We start from the raw sequence: 13,954 nt of genomic DNA, 5'->3' as shown, positions 1-13,954 counted from the left end.
GCTGAGCTAAGTGAGGGTGTGTTCCCAACATGCTCATGGCACAGGCTCATCTATAGAAACATATCATGTTAAAGGGACATAAGGAAAGTTTTAAAAACAACATTCTTTACAGATAAACACGTTATAGTCCAATAGGTCCAATTAGTCACAACATTTGGAAATGATAATACCAGCTTCCATCAACGCATGAGCATATTTGAGTTTGGCAATGTACAGTCACGTGAAAAAGTTAGTACACCCCATGTAAAGTTTTGACTTTTTCAACATATTTCAACATACAGCTATTTGATCTTCATTTCAACAATATTGATAGATAAAGGTGATATAATATAACAAATATCATGAAACATTTACATTTTGTAGTCCATTGTATAATTTAAATATACATAATTGCAAATTTCGCATGTGGAAAAAGTAAGTACACCCCTACATTTATCACTACTTCAAATACCTAAAATTAGAATCAGGTGCACCAGCTCAGGTGCAAATGCTTAGAACATCGTTAGAGAGGATCTTGGAGGAACCTGTCTTATTTAAACCTCAGACATTCAGTTTGGTTTGCTCTTTGTTGTTGAAGTGTGTGGCGTCACCATGCCTAGATCAAAAGAGCTCTCTGAGGCCTTCAGAAAAAAGGTTATAGTCTGGGAAGGGATTTAAAAAGATCTCCAAACAATTTGAAAACAATCATTCGACTATCCGGAAGATCATCTGCAAGTGGAGAAGATTCCAAACAACTGGCAACTTGTTCAGGCCAGGCTGCCCCAGCAAGTTCAGCCCGAGAGCAGACCGCAAGATGCTGAAAGAAGTCTCGAAGAACCCCAGAATGTCATCACGGGACCTACAGGTAGCTCTTGCCACTGTTGATGTCAAAGTGCACGAGTCTACCATTAGAAAGAGGCTGCACAAATTTGATCTACATGGGAGGTGTGCCAGGAGGAAACCTTTGCTGTCCAGAAAGAACATCAGGGCAAACTAAAGTTTACCAATGAACACATAGGCAAAGACCAGCACTTCTGGAACAATGTGCTCTGGACAGATGAGTCAAAGGTAGAGCTATTTGGCCACAATAACATGATACCAACTGTAAAGCATGGTGGTGGAAATATTATGGTTTGGGGCAGCTTTGCTGCATCAGGGCCTGGGCAGCTCACCATCATATAATCCACTACGGATTCTTCATTGTACCAGAGGGTGCTTGAGGATAATGTGAGGCCATCTGTCGGAAAGTTGAAGCTCAACCGAAGGTGGACCTTGCAACATGACAATGACCCTAAACATACCAGTAAATCCACCAAGGAATGGCTGAAAAGAAAGAAATGGAGGTTTCTGGAATGGCCAAGTCAAAACCCGGATCTAAATCCCATCGAGATGTTGTGGGCAGATTTGAAACGAGCTGTGCATGCAAGAAACCCCTCAAACATCGCACAGCTGAAAGAATTCTGCATGCAGGAGTTGGCAAAAATTTCTCCCAGTCGATGTCAGAAACTGGTAGACAGTTATAAGAAACGCCTACTTGAGGTTGTTTCTGCCAAAGGGGGCAATACCACTTATTAGAGCCAAGGGTGTACTTACTTTTTCCACATGCGAAATTTCCATTTATGTTTATTTAAATTATACAATGGACTACAAAATGTAAATGTTTCATGATATTTGTTATATTATATCACCTTTATCTATCAATATTGTTGAAATGAAGATCAAATAGCTGTATGTTGAAATATGTTGAAAAAGTCAAAACTTTACATGGGGTGTACTTACTTTTTCACGTGACTGTATAGCAGATTTTTTTAAAGGAGGGTGCATACGATAGACAGAAAAAGAAAGATAAACAATAAACGCAAAGTGCAGACAGACAACGGGGACGGAAATCGAGTCATTATTTAACATCCGTCGCCTTGGTCAGAATCTGTATCGGATGCAGAGGGGAGACCAGGAGGATATCTGGATCCGGACCTGAATCAAAATCGAAATGACTTGTTCTTGTCACGTGACCAACTCTTCCACCAGGTTTCGTCACAATCCATCCATAACTTTTTGAAATATCCTGCTACGTATCGTTTTTGGCCCTAGCACTCAATGGTGAAGAATCACTTATAAATTAAATAATTCTCGTATCCGGATTCATATTCGGATCTTCACCAAAATCGCAGCGATTTGTCCTTGCCACACACCCAACCTGTCCACCGACTTTCATCCGAATCCGTCCACAACTGTTTGAGATATCATACTGTATATCGTTTTTGGCCTTATCACTCAATGGTGAAGAATCACTTAAACAATTAAATAATTTGCGTATTCGGATCCAGATTCGGATCTTCACCAAATTTGAATAGGTTCTTCCTTGTCACACACACAACCTGGCCACCAAGTTTCTTCCCGATCCGTCGACAACGTTTTGTGATATCATGTCCACAAACAGACAGAAGAACAAAGACGGGGGCGAAAATAACCTCCATCCACCGTTGGCGGTGGAGGTAACGAGGGCGAAAGAATGACGAGGAGGTGAAATTAAAAGAGCAATGGTGGAGAATGGAGAGAGGGAGAGAGAGAGACGGAATGAGGAACCAAAGCAGAACAAAATAACTTTTGACATCTGGCTGTTCATTAAACCATGAGTTGCCATGAGCCATATGTCTGTTTTTAATTATCTGTCCCGTTTTTGTCCAGAACATAAACCCGACACTTTGGTTAAATGAGGCCAAACTTTTTGTTTACTTGGTGTTGTCATCACTGCTGGTGTATTTGACCTGGCTCAGGTCCAGCCTGATTAACCAACATTTCCTGGTAGAGATCCAGCTGTGCACTCATTCTCATTGCTCAAGAACCAACCGATGTGTCCTGTGAATGGCACGATGCGTTTATCATGAAATATAGAATCGTTTTCAACAGTTAAAATCACTGGCGAAGCTGCACTCTTGTTAAAACGATTAAAGGATCATCTGATGCTCGGTCATTTTTAACATGTTCCTTTTGGCTTCCAGTTCAAAGTGCGTCGTTTTCCATACATCGGGGAAATGGCAAACTGTCTTCACGAGGTCCTGATTACCTCCACCACCAAAGGTGGATGGAAGTTATGTTTTCACCCCTATCTGTTTCTTTGTGAACAAAAGATCTCGGAAAGTTGTGGACGGATTCGGACGAAATTTGGCAGAGATGTAGTGTATGTGACAAGGACGAAATGATTGGATTTTGGTGAAGATCCGGATCCGGATCCGGCAACTGGAATTTTTAAAGTGATTCTTCACCATTTGGAGATATGGCCAAAAACTATACATTGCGGGACATCTCAAAACGTTATGGACGGATTTGGACGAAACTTGGTGAACAAGTTGTGTGTCCGACAAGGAAGAATCGATTCAAGTTTGGGGAAGATCTGAAAATGGATTCGGATATGAGAATTATTTAATTTATTAAATGATTCTTCACCATTGGGGGAAAGGGCCAAAAACGATACATTGCGGGATATCTCAAAACGTTGTGGACGGATTTGGACGAAACTTGGTGGACAAGTTGTGCGTCCGACAAGGAAGAATCGATTCAAGTTTGGTGAAGATCCGGATCCGGATCCAGCAAGTAGAATTTTAAAAGTGATTCTTCACCATTGAATGATATGGCCAACCAAGTGGAGGTATGCTCTCTCCTGAGTGCCATTCTAGTTCATACATGAGATCCTCATTCATACATTGGGGTACTAATCCATACATGAGGTCCTTGGTACGTTTGTGACGTCTGTGAAAGATGATGGAAAGCCAGGATTGGTCTTTAGAGTCACTTAAGACCTCATCGTTCTAGACTCAGACCTTCATTAAACTCATCAAGATTTCATTTGTGATGGGGATAATCATAATCTTCATCTTCGAAGGACTTCCAAGAGAGACAGAGAGATAAGATCAGGGGTGCAACCAGGATTTTCTTTCGGGATTGGGGGGTGGGGGGGGGGGGAGGAGGTTACAAAGGTTACCTGCTAAATGAGTTATAAGTAGCAGAGGTCCGCAAAACATGAAAGTACAAAATCAAGGCGACGGGGTGAGAGTGCTAGTGTCAATCACAACCTCCACTGAGATGTGCTTACTGCGAATTCCAGTGGTGATAATCCAGACAGACGATTTTCTACCATACTTGGACCAAGGGGGGGCTCGAGCCCCCTGAGCAACCTCCTTCCCACCCCCCAGGTTGTGCCAACTCGTTTATAAAAACCTTTTTTTTTAGCAACATTTAGTATCTATAAAATCCGATTCTTTGAATCAAACAGGTCCGTCCGTCCGTCCGTCCGTCTATCGATATGCCTGTCTGTCTGTTTGTCCGTCCGTCCACCCACCCAACCATCCACCCATCCATTCGTCTGTCCATCCGTCCGTCTGTTGTTCCATCCATCCATCCGTCCGTCTGACCCTCCGTCTGTCCATCCATCTCTATGTCCCCCATCCAAAACTATCCCCATTACCCCCACCCCCTCAAGCCCACCCCTTTCCTTGTTTCCAGTTTGTCCTTCCTGAGAGTTTGCAGATGTATCCATCTTGTCCACCCCGTATGTTCTCCTCTACCCCTCATTCTTCCCCACATCCCTTATTTTTCCATGCTCCTCTGTTTTGTCCCTCATCCTTGTTGATGGTGTGTCTCCCCCTCTCTTTTTTGTATACAGAGTGAAGGGTTGTGGAACACCTCGAACAGAATGGGTGACAATAGTGCAGCGGCATAGCAAACCAATTGTGCATTTTGTGATGGAAGCACCAAATTTGGCAGAATGATAGAATATTATATGGAGAACATTTTCAGATATGGAACCACTTTGGAATTCACCCCAATGTGGCCGCCATATTGGATTTCAAAATGGCGGCTTAAAAATCTTTAATTACAAATATTTCTGGTTCTATACCAGCTACAGCCTTGATTTTAGTGTCTGGATGTACAAACTTGAGGTCAAGGAATTGAATGGTTCTACTTAGAAGTTGATTTACTGACGCCATATTGGATTTCAAGATGGCGGCTTCCGAAAATCTGCTGACCGATATCTCTGGTTCTATGCCAGCTAGATACTTGATTCTGGTGTCTAGATGTACATTTCTGAGGTCAATGAATTGAATGGTTGTATTGAAATATGTTTTAATGCACATAAGCAACTGATAATCCCATATTACGTACATTGTATACACACGTTCAGCAAGAGAACTAGCGAGCGTATTGCATCAAGTCATGCCAAGTGTCACAGTTCCAACTCAATGTGAGCAGTCACCATCACAGGCACACAGTGCTGTGCATTTCAGAGCCGCTTTCTTGCACTTGCATCTCCCACTGCAACCTTTTTCGCACCCACAACCCACAACTGTTCGTGTACACTCCCCCAAGATGCCAGGAAAGAAAAAAGCAATTCAAGAACACTATGGCCAATAGGCCTTTCTTAACAATTTGAGGGAGTGTACCGTGGACAGCTAAAGATTATATATACAATACAAAATATTCTTCCGAATAGATAATACAAATCGGGATTATATAATCAAAATTAAATTATATGAAAAGAATACACATATGTGGGTAAGAATTTATTCTACAACAGCATAAATCAATAATACATTGTATAATATGTACTGAAACCACAGAAGATTGTACACATACTCTCAAACGCACAAGCAGGCACGCACCCACTCTCACCACCCAGACACATACACACACTTTCACTAACACACACTAACATACATCATGCACATTACCTGTTCACCGTCAGTAGCAATCAGCTGTTTGTCTGGCACATCGATGGACTCCGTGACCTGCTTAGACAGAAAGCTGAAGAGTTCCTCCTTGTTCTCGTCGACACGGAGGAAACTGTGCCAGTTGCCTGGTAGGAGGGCAGAGCCAGTGACACGTCTGCGTATTCCCTTGCCTCTGTTGGTCCTTGCAGTTGCCTTCAGGCTGCCTGACTTTGCATAGCGGTCCCACACTAGATCGAGACGAGATCGATGTTGAAGCTGTGACATAATGTATGGAACGAATACTTTTGTGGCAGTCAAGAAATGTTTTGGTCTGGCCTGGGCTCAGCATTTGAACTATTACAGCTCCATCGAGGATCACAGAAGATACTTGTGGTGGGTCCGACTTTGTTTCGACAAGCTGTTCTAAGGGCTGCAACAAGTCAGCTTTGGAACCAAAGCGGAGCCGTCCATTTTGCGAGAGTGCTGGCGGATGTGCGCTGTTCTCATGTTTGAAGAACTGCTCGAGACCCCCATCTCTGGTTTGGCATGCGATGTATAGTCTGGAGAAGAGCTCTGAATCACTCTTTGCAGAGGCTACTTGTTGTTTGCTCTTCTGGGCAGCTTTGACCTTGATGGATGAAAACAACGGGAGTTTGTTGCGTTTGATGACATCATTGAGTGGCTTGGATCTGTCTGCCAGACGTTCCTTCTCAAATGAATGGAACTGATCTCTCCCAATCTGTAAAGCTGTACGCACAGTATCTACAACAGCTGGGCCCAAGATCTCCAGTGTGCCCAGGACCAGCAAATCTGTGCTTTCTTCTTCAAAGGGGCTGCCCATCTCTTCGATGACTGTTGTCAGTGCACGGACATCTTGGACGAACTTCTTCTGCACACTGTCGGTTTGCTCATGGTGGTGGGTGTGCTCTCCCCTTTGGCGCAGTTGCTGTGAGGTCTCAAATTCTGTGATGACCCGAGCAACTTCGGGGCCAGCCACCATCCACCGTCGAAGGGCACTTGGATTTTCAGTTAGGCCCACTGCCCCGCCATCGCCTTTGACCGTGGCATTGTTTTGTTCATGAGCCTGGTCTAGGGAGATGGCGGAGAAAGCATGCCTAGTCTTCTTGGATGTGAAGTGCCCCGCATGGAACTTGGCAGCAACATCTGGGTGTTTCTCTGCAATGCCAACCATGTCCCTGATGTGGACTGGTAACCAGCGAGCATAGTGGATATGGCCCAATGCAGCGAACCATGCAGCTAGCTCTGGTAGGGTGTCCATGTACAGCGTGAAGTTGGACTCTCTCAGTGAATGTATGTAGAGGAGTATACAGAGCTCCAGGTTAAGTACAGTGGCCCAGTACTGAAACTGTGGACATGCCGCTGCTCTCTGGTCACACCATGCCTCGAACTCCAATGGTTCCTCATCTCTTGCAGTTGCTCTTTCGTTGTATATGTCATATGCACGATGCTGCAGTATGTGTAGGGCAGCAACAGTTACTTGGTGGGCGCGTCTTGTATGGCTGACGTGAGCTGCACGCAAGAAGGAGTCTGCTGTGCCAGCTGTTGCTATCTCTGCCTGAACCAATGCCTGTGTCCAACCGCTGTCTTGCAGCCAGTCTCCTGCTGTCTTCAAAGCTGCCATCTCTGTGTGTAGACCACCCAGCATGACCACAAAGAGATCTTCACCATGTGTGTCTGGCCAGTTCCATTGCACCTGCTTGGCGATCGCATAAAGTGGTTGGTCCAGTGTGACGACGGGTATCTGTCCAGGGTTTAGCTCATTGATCGCTGCTTTCACGACATCCATGGCATGGCGGATCATTGCCACTGAGTGGGCTTGGTCATGGAAGAGGGGAAGCAAGGCAGTGGGTGTGACTGTGATACTAGTATCCTTGGCCGATTGGTTCTCTGCGTGATGTGCAGCCCAAGAAATGTTTCCTGGATTCTGTGTGTCACCACTGTCACATGCATCCTTCACAGTCTGGAGCCACCTCTTCTCTTTATCCAGTTCAGCTTGTGCAGGATTCCTCTGCAGCGACGCCTGGGTTCCAGCTGGTACAGGGTGGCTTTTGGCAAGTGAACTAACTGGTTGTACATCTGTGTAATACCGTGGAAGGTCCTCCACAGTCTTGACATTTGAGACACCCACGATGATGACAATACCTCGGTCTGTGCCTTGATTGTCATAGTCTGGATGTTGTATCAATGAAATACCAGTTCCGTGGAAGGAGTCGTGTGCTGTCGTGGAACTGGGATTGTGGTCTATATTATCCACAGCTGATGTGGTGAACACTCCACCGCGGAGCTTTGGGGGACAGACCACCTTCTCCGCCCGAAAGCGCTGACAGACCCCGTTCCCCAGCTCTGCAGAGATCCGTAGCACTCTATCATAGGCAATGCTGATCCCTAGTCCAGATAATGTGTCAACCAGTTCCCTCTTTCTCGTATGGGCATGAAGCATCAAGCCAAGATATATTGGCAAAGGAGTCTCTTGACTAATGCTGTGTCGTACGTCTGTGCCTGCACCTCTCCTCTCATGCTTCACACTGTTGTATTTGAGAAGTTGAGCTATTGTCACAGACGCCGATGCCGATGACTGACATGCCTGATCTTTGATGCCTGCGCCCTCTAAAATCATGGAGACCATTGTCAGCAGCAGTTGTGGCACAGACTCTTCTTGACATTTGTTTGAGAAGGACCCATTGAAAGGCTGAGATGACTGGAACATATCCTTCCTTATAATCCCTGCAGCTCGTGCCAGGTGCACAACATCACTGTCAATATCATGTTGACATGCCTTGGCTAATGCACTGCCAATGTCTTCCTGAAACACCAGCAGGACATCTCTTCCCTGCCTGTGCTCCTGCAGATCAGGGAAGTGTGCCAGGATACGCTCCTTGAAGTCTGGTTGTATGGACTCGTGTTTCCAGCACAACTCCGAACTGTTCCATTCTCATTGTGTAGAGCTTGGTGAGGTCTGCCATTTTGAATACAGGAGCAGTGTCTTCTTCTTTAGCAGTTTCCTCTATGTACGTTACCAGTTCAGCAAGGACTATTGCTGAAATGACATCTACCGTGCTCTGGCTTTGCTCAGCAAGCTTTTTTGCTGCCCTCACGCGGTTGTATATGGATGTCAAACATTTCTTATGGTACTTGGCCTCTCTTGCGACCATGTCCCCAGCACTCAGTTGGGCTAACAAAGTCGTATCCTGAAGAAACTCTGCAGCCTTGCGAACGTGTTTATCTAGTTCCAATGTCGCTGCTTGATGAAACTCCAAACCAAGCTCTTGCTGGCAGAAGAAGCACAAATTGTCGCATATGCTATCAACACAAGCTGCCTGAGACCTAGTAAGCTTGTACTTATCTGTGATTGTACTGGGGATAGGGCTTCCCTCTGAATGACTTCTCTTCTGTACCCGCTGTAGCTTGGTAGTGTTATATTTCACCCTGCATGACTTGTGCCACTTGGCTTGGTGGGCAGCTAGAGTGGCAGCTATCCCTTGGCCTTCATCCAGTCGTTGCAAGTCCACGTCTTGTGGCAGCTTGCCTAGTTTATTGAATGCTGATAGATTGTCTTCAAGTGTCTTGTATCCAGCACCTGCATCAGTTCTTTTCGTGACAGCAGGACACTGTAGGGACTCTCCTATATCAACTTGACACAGAACACAGAGTTCCCAGTCCAGTGGCGTCTTTGGCGTTGAAGTTACATGCTTGGTAACATGAACTAACTTGAACTGCTTCGACATGATTGAAACCTGGATGGAGCAAACAAACAAAAAAGTCGTTTAATTAGGGGTTAATCAACGGACCAGCATGTTTTATCTACAGGACAATACACGACCCCCCCTGAAATTTGACACCAAATGACCTCTTTTAGGGGTATTTTTGGCCGAAATTTTCAATTTTTTCACTCCCCAGACCCCTAGATGTTCCCTTGAGCTCAGAATCGCCGCTGTAATGTGTCTACTGATGTTAGAAAAGATATAGGGTGAATGGGGCAATAATTGTGCCTGTAGGATTTGTTTCCGCCACCCCCCCTAAGGGTTACAGATTTTTAAAGCCGCCATTTTGAAATCCAATATGGCGGCGACCTTGGGTGAATTTCAAAGTGGTTCCATATCTGAAAATGTTCTAAATATAACATTCTATCATTGTGCCAAATTTGGTGCTTCCATCACAAAATGCACAATTCTTCTTAAATTTTTGCTATGCCGCTGCACTACAATGGAACAAAACAAAAGGAACAGGAGAAAGAGAAGGGGGGAAATGGCAACAGCAGGGATGAAGGACAAAACAAAGGGGGACGGACAGCGATGGATGTGCGGGTAAGGTTCAGGGATTGGAGAGAATGCAGGGGGTAGATAAAATCGGTACAGAAGCAACATTTAGGAGAGGGGTAAACGGGTGTAAAAAGATGATGGTTTTGGATGGGGGATGATCTGAGAAAATTGAGGATGATCTCTTTCTACTGTTCCTTCGAAACCTCATGGATCCGTTCTATGTTCTTGCTCCTCCATGAGCCTCGACTGTGTATTTAAAAAAGTATGGCTTGTCTTCGATAAAATACTGACGGTGGAAGAATTTTGAATGAAGACCAATTGGCTTTCTTCAAACACTGAGTAGCAAAGAGACATGGGTCGCGCATATTCGGTTTTTTTTGTTGCTGTTTTTTTTTTTTTTTTTTTTTTGGATACAAGAACGAGGCTCGTGCAAGAGCTAACATTAATGACACAAAAACATAAACGGACACATAAAACATATAATAAAGGGAGCGGGAGACAAGATGGGGAGAGAGAGGGAGACACACAAGTACAACAACAGTAGAGAACAGGGACATCGGGAGATCTGTGGGAGGGAGAGGGCTTGGGGGGAGGAGGCATGGGAAGCGGGGGGGGGGGGGGGGTGGGAGAGGTATAAAAAACATGGACACTGCTAGGACTTCCAGGAAAGAAGTCGGTATTTCAAAAAAGTGGATCTGGGGTGAATTAGCGGGGGTAGAAAAGATCAAGGTTTTGGATGGGGGAAGACTAGAGATGGTGGTGAACAGCTGTTTTAAAGACCTGGAGGGAGGAGTGGGATTGAAGAGAGTGAGGGAGTTTGTTCCAGAGCCGGGAGGAAAGAGGAATGAAAGAGTGAAGGTGAGCAGAAAGTCTTGATTTTGGCAGTTTAACCATAAGAGGGTTGCTGGGAGATCTTGTGCGACCTGTAGGAATATTTGGGGGACAGAGCCCAGAGAGAGCTGGGGGAGCAAGGCCGGAGAGGAGTCGGTAAAAGACAGAAAGACCATCAACATGCCTGCGGTGAGTGAGTGAAAGGCCCTAGGAGTGAGCTTCATCGCGGGAGATTCCAATGATTATTCCAAAATGGTGAAGACTTGTTTGTGTTTTCCCACGTGAAGAATATCTCCTTAGAGATTGAGCAACTTTGTGTGTTGTTTATAACATGATGGGCGTTTATCGGAGGCATAACCTTGATAAAAGTCGTTTTACAAACGATGATAAATGTAGTTTTGGGGTGCGTCAAGTGAAACGAGCATGTCTTCCCTCACTCACAATCCCCCCGCCTATTTCCTCTAAGGAGGGCTTTTGGTGTTTACAGGGATGTGATTGAGAGAGTGAGGAGGGAGGGCAAGTTAAGGACACACACATGTCTCTTATTCTCCCATACAAGGCCCCTCACTTGTTCTGCAGAATATTCTGGATCCAGAGCATATTGCGGGTCAGACAATGAGAGTCGTGCGCACGTGGCAAGTCCGAGTAGCTCGTCGACATCATCTCTCGTGTTAAGGATGGAGATGGAGGGAAATCATTCGTATGGCCAAATGAGAAAATCCAAACTGATCTCCATCTCGGGAAGGATCCTGGTTCTCCTTGCTCTACTAAATCAAGCACATTCAATGTCCTGGCCTCAAGTGGCCTCCAGGTCTCCCTTGACTCCATCAACACCTCGGTCCTCCTTGAAGTCCACAGCGTTGCATCTAACCTCCTCACCTCCACCTTTATCGTCATCCGACAAAGGTAAGACATTATTGCACGGATGATTGAAACGATCACCTTAGACCTTTGCCTTACACATTGTGGACCAATCTATCATGTAGTGGACTTGATCCTGACAATCATCATGGATCTCTCATATCGATTTACCTAAAGCACCCAAAATGAGTTGATTTTGACTGGAGTAAAGTGCGTTTATTAAACGATACATTTATACCATTTGTTGATGTAGGAACATATATATATATATATATAAATAACTTCACTGTGGCTCTCTTACAATGCTCTTTTTGATAATACTCGTATTTGTAATTTTGACAAAATAAATGATGTTGTTGGAGCTTCAAGTGCCATCTTCACAGAAGAGTATTTATTCGTTCCCTACCCGGATGGGACTGTAGGTTTGCTCTCCGTCTGTCTGTCTCTCCATCTATCTGTCTCTCCCTCTGTCTGTCTATCCATCCGTCCGTCTGTTTGTCCATCCATCTGTCTGTCTGTCTGTTGTTCTGTCCGTCTGTCTGCCTCTCTATCCATCCGTCCGTCCACCCATCCATCCATCCATCCGTCTGTTGTTCCATCCATCCGTCTGTTGTTCCATCCATCCGTCCATGTAGCCATCTCACTGTCCGTCCGTCCGTCTGACCCTCTGTTTGTCCGTCCATCTGTATGTCTGTTTATCCATCCGTCCGTCTGTTTGTCCGTCCATCTGTCTGTTGTTCCGTCCATCTGTCTGTCTGTCTATCCATACGCCTGTCTGTTTGTTTGTCCGTCCATCCATCCGTCCATGTGGCCATCTGACTGTCCGTCCGTCTGTCTGAACCTCTGTATGTCTGTCTTTCCATCCGTCCGTCTGTTTGTCCGTCCATCTGTCTGTCTGTTGTTCCGTCCGTCTGTCTGTCTGTCTGTCTATCCATACGCCTGTCTGTTTGTTTGTTCGTCCATCCGTCCACCCACCCATCCATCCATCCATCCGTCCATGTGGCCATCTGACTGTCCGTCCGTCCGTCTGACCCTCTGCCTGTCCGTCCATCTGACTGTCCGTCCGTCTGTCTGAACCTCTATGTCTGTCTATCCATCCCTCCGTCTGTTTGTCCGTCCATCTGTCTGTCTGTTGTTCTGTCCGTCTGTCTATCCATACGCCTGTCTGTTTGTTTGTTCGTCCATCCATCCACCCACCCATTCATCCATCCATCCATCCATCCGTCCATGTGGCCATCTGACTGTCCGTTCGTCCGTCTGACCCTCTGCATGTCCGTCCATCTGTATGTCTGTCCATCTGTCTGCCCCGCCTGTGGTTTTCTGCATTTTTCTTTATTGGGGAATTTCTGCATCTGCACCCTTTAACATATTCAACTGAAACTTGGCAGGGGACACGTACAGTATTGTAAAGCAATTCTCCATCTTGTTCATTTACTCATGATATCTTCTTGTAAATCATTCCTGCCACACAGGAAATTAAATTCACCTCCATAAACTTTTATTAGCTCGCTGTGATGCCGAGCAGGTTTTTCACCATCGTCATGCTGAAGGACCATCTTTTTATTAGGTACTCAAATAAGGTGGAAGATTGTGTACCCCTGCCCTTACCCCTATACACACCCCCTTCAGCCAGAACCCACTGCGTCCTCATCCTCATTCTGTGCGTACGTAATAAATAAATGGCTCACACCTGTAAATGTGATTAATACATTTTGTCGAGATGACACTGAATCTCCGTGGTTTCAGTTTTTAATTTGGAATCAACAAACTTTAGAAACAGGTATAAAACAGGTCCCTATTGTATTTTCCAAACAAACTTCCATGGATTGTCTTTTTTGGATAAATCCAATATGGTTACTCACCTCTCTCCCCCTCTTTGTCTCTTGCTGTCTATTTTGGTTCCTCACTTGAGGCCTTTTTATGGACTCACTTTAAAAATACCGAATTCCCCCATGAATACAGCTCCTTTATTCCTGGTTTCCACTGAAATGTGGTAACTTAAAGTTAACTCAGAGTGAATATAAACTTTTTGAATTACCAATTATTTGCCCCACAATTACCCTCCCCCCCCCCCCTCTCCTTCCCCACAATCACCCCCCCCCTCTCCTTCCCCACAATCACCCTCCCCCCCTCTCCTTCCCCACAATCACCCCCCCTCTCCTTCCCTACAATCATCCTCTCCCCCCCCCTCTCCTTCCCCACAATCACCCCCCCCCCCCCTCTGCTTCCCCACAATCACCCTCTCCCCTCTCCAATCTCCTATTATTTTTTCAGTGGCCACTTACCTCATGTTAA

General features: G+C 45.4%; 1 protein-coding gene across 2 annotated transcripts in view; it reads left to right on the top strand.

Annotated features, from left to right (window-relative positions):
• The first annotated feature begins 10,894 nt into the window (after nucleotides 1-10,894).
• LOC137426988 (adhesion G-protein coupled receptor G6) overlaps nucleotides 10,895-13,954 on the top strand; it is a 91,423-nt gene continuing 88,363 nt past the window's right edge. The window contains exons 1-2 of one of the 2 annotated variants that reach the window (XM_078778784.1): nucleotides 10,895-10,987; nucleotides 11,378-11,704. In XM_078778784.1, coding sequence (XP_078634910.1) covers nucleotides 11,476-11,704 — 229 coding nt within the window. In that variant the 5' untranslated portion in view covers nucleotides 10,895-10,987; nucleotides 11,378-11,475. Of the gene's footprint in view, nucleotides 10,988-11,293; nucleotides 11,705-13,954 lie in introns of those variants that run through there. The other variant, XM_078778785.1, reaches the window with a different exon arrangement.

Source organism: Myxine glutinosa, chromosome 5 (genome assembly GCF_964187855.1).
Source record: "Myxine glutinosa chromosome 5, kmMyxGlut1.1, whole genome shotgun sequence".
In the NCBI taxonomy this organism is placed as follows: Eukaryota; Metazoa; Chordata; class Myxini; order Myxiniformes; family Myxinidae; genus Myxine; species Myxine glutinosa.
The sequence above is the reverse complement of the archived record's forward strand: the minus strand, read 5'-3'. Positions and strand labels throughout refer to the sequence as shown.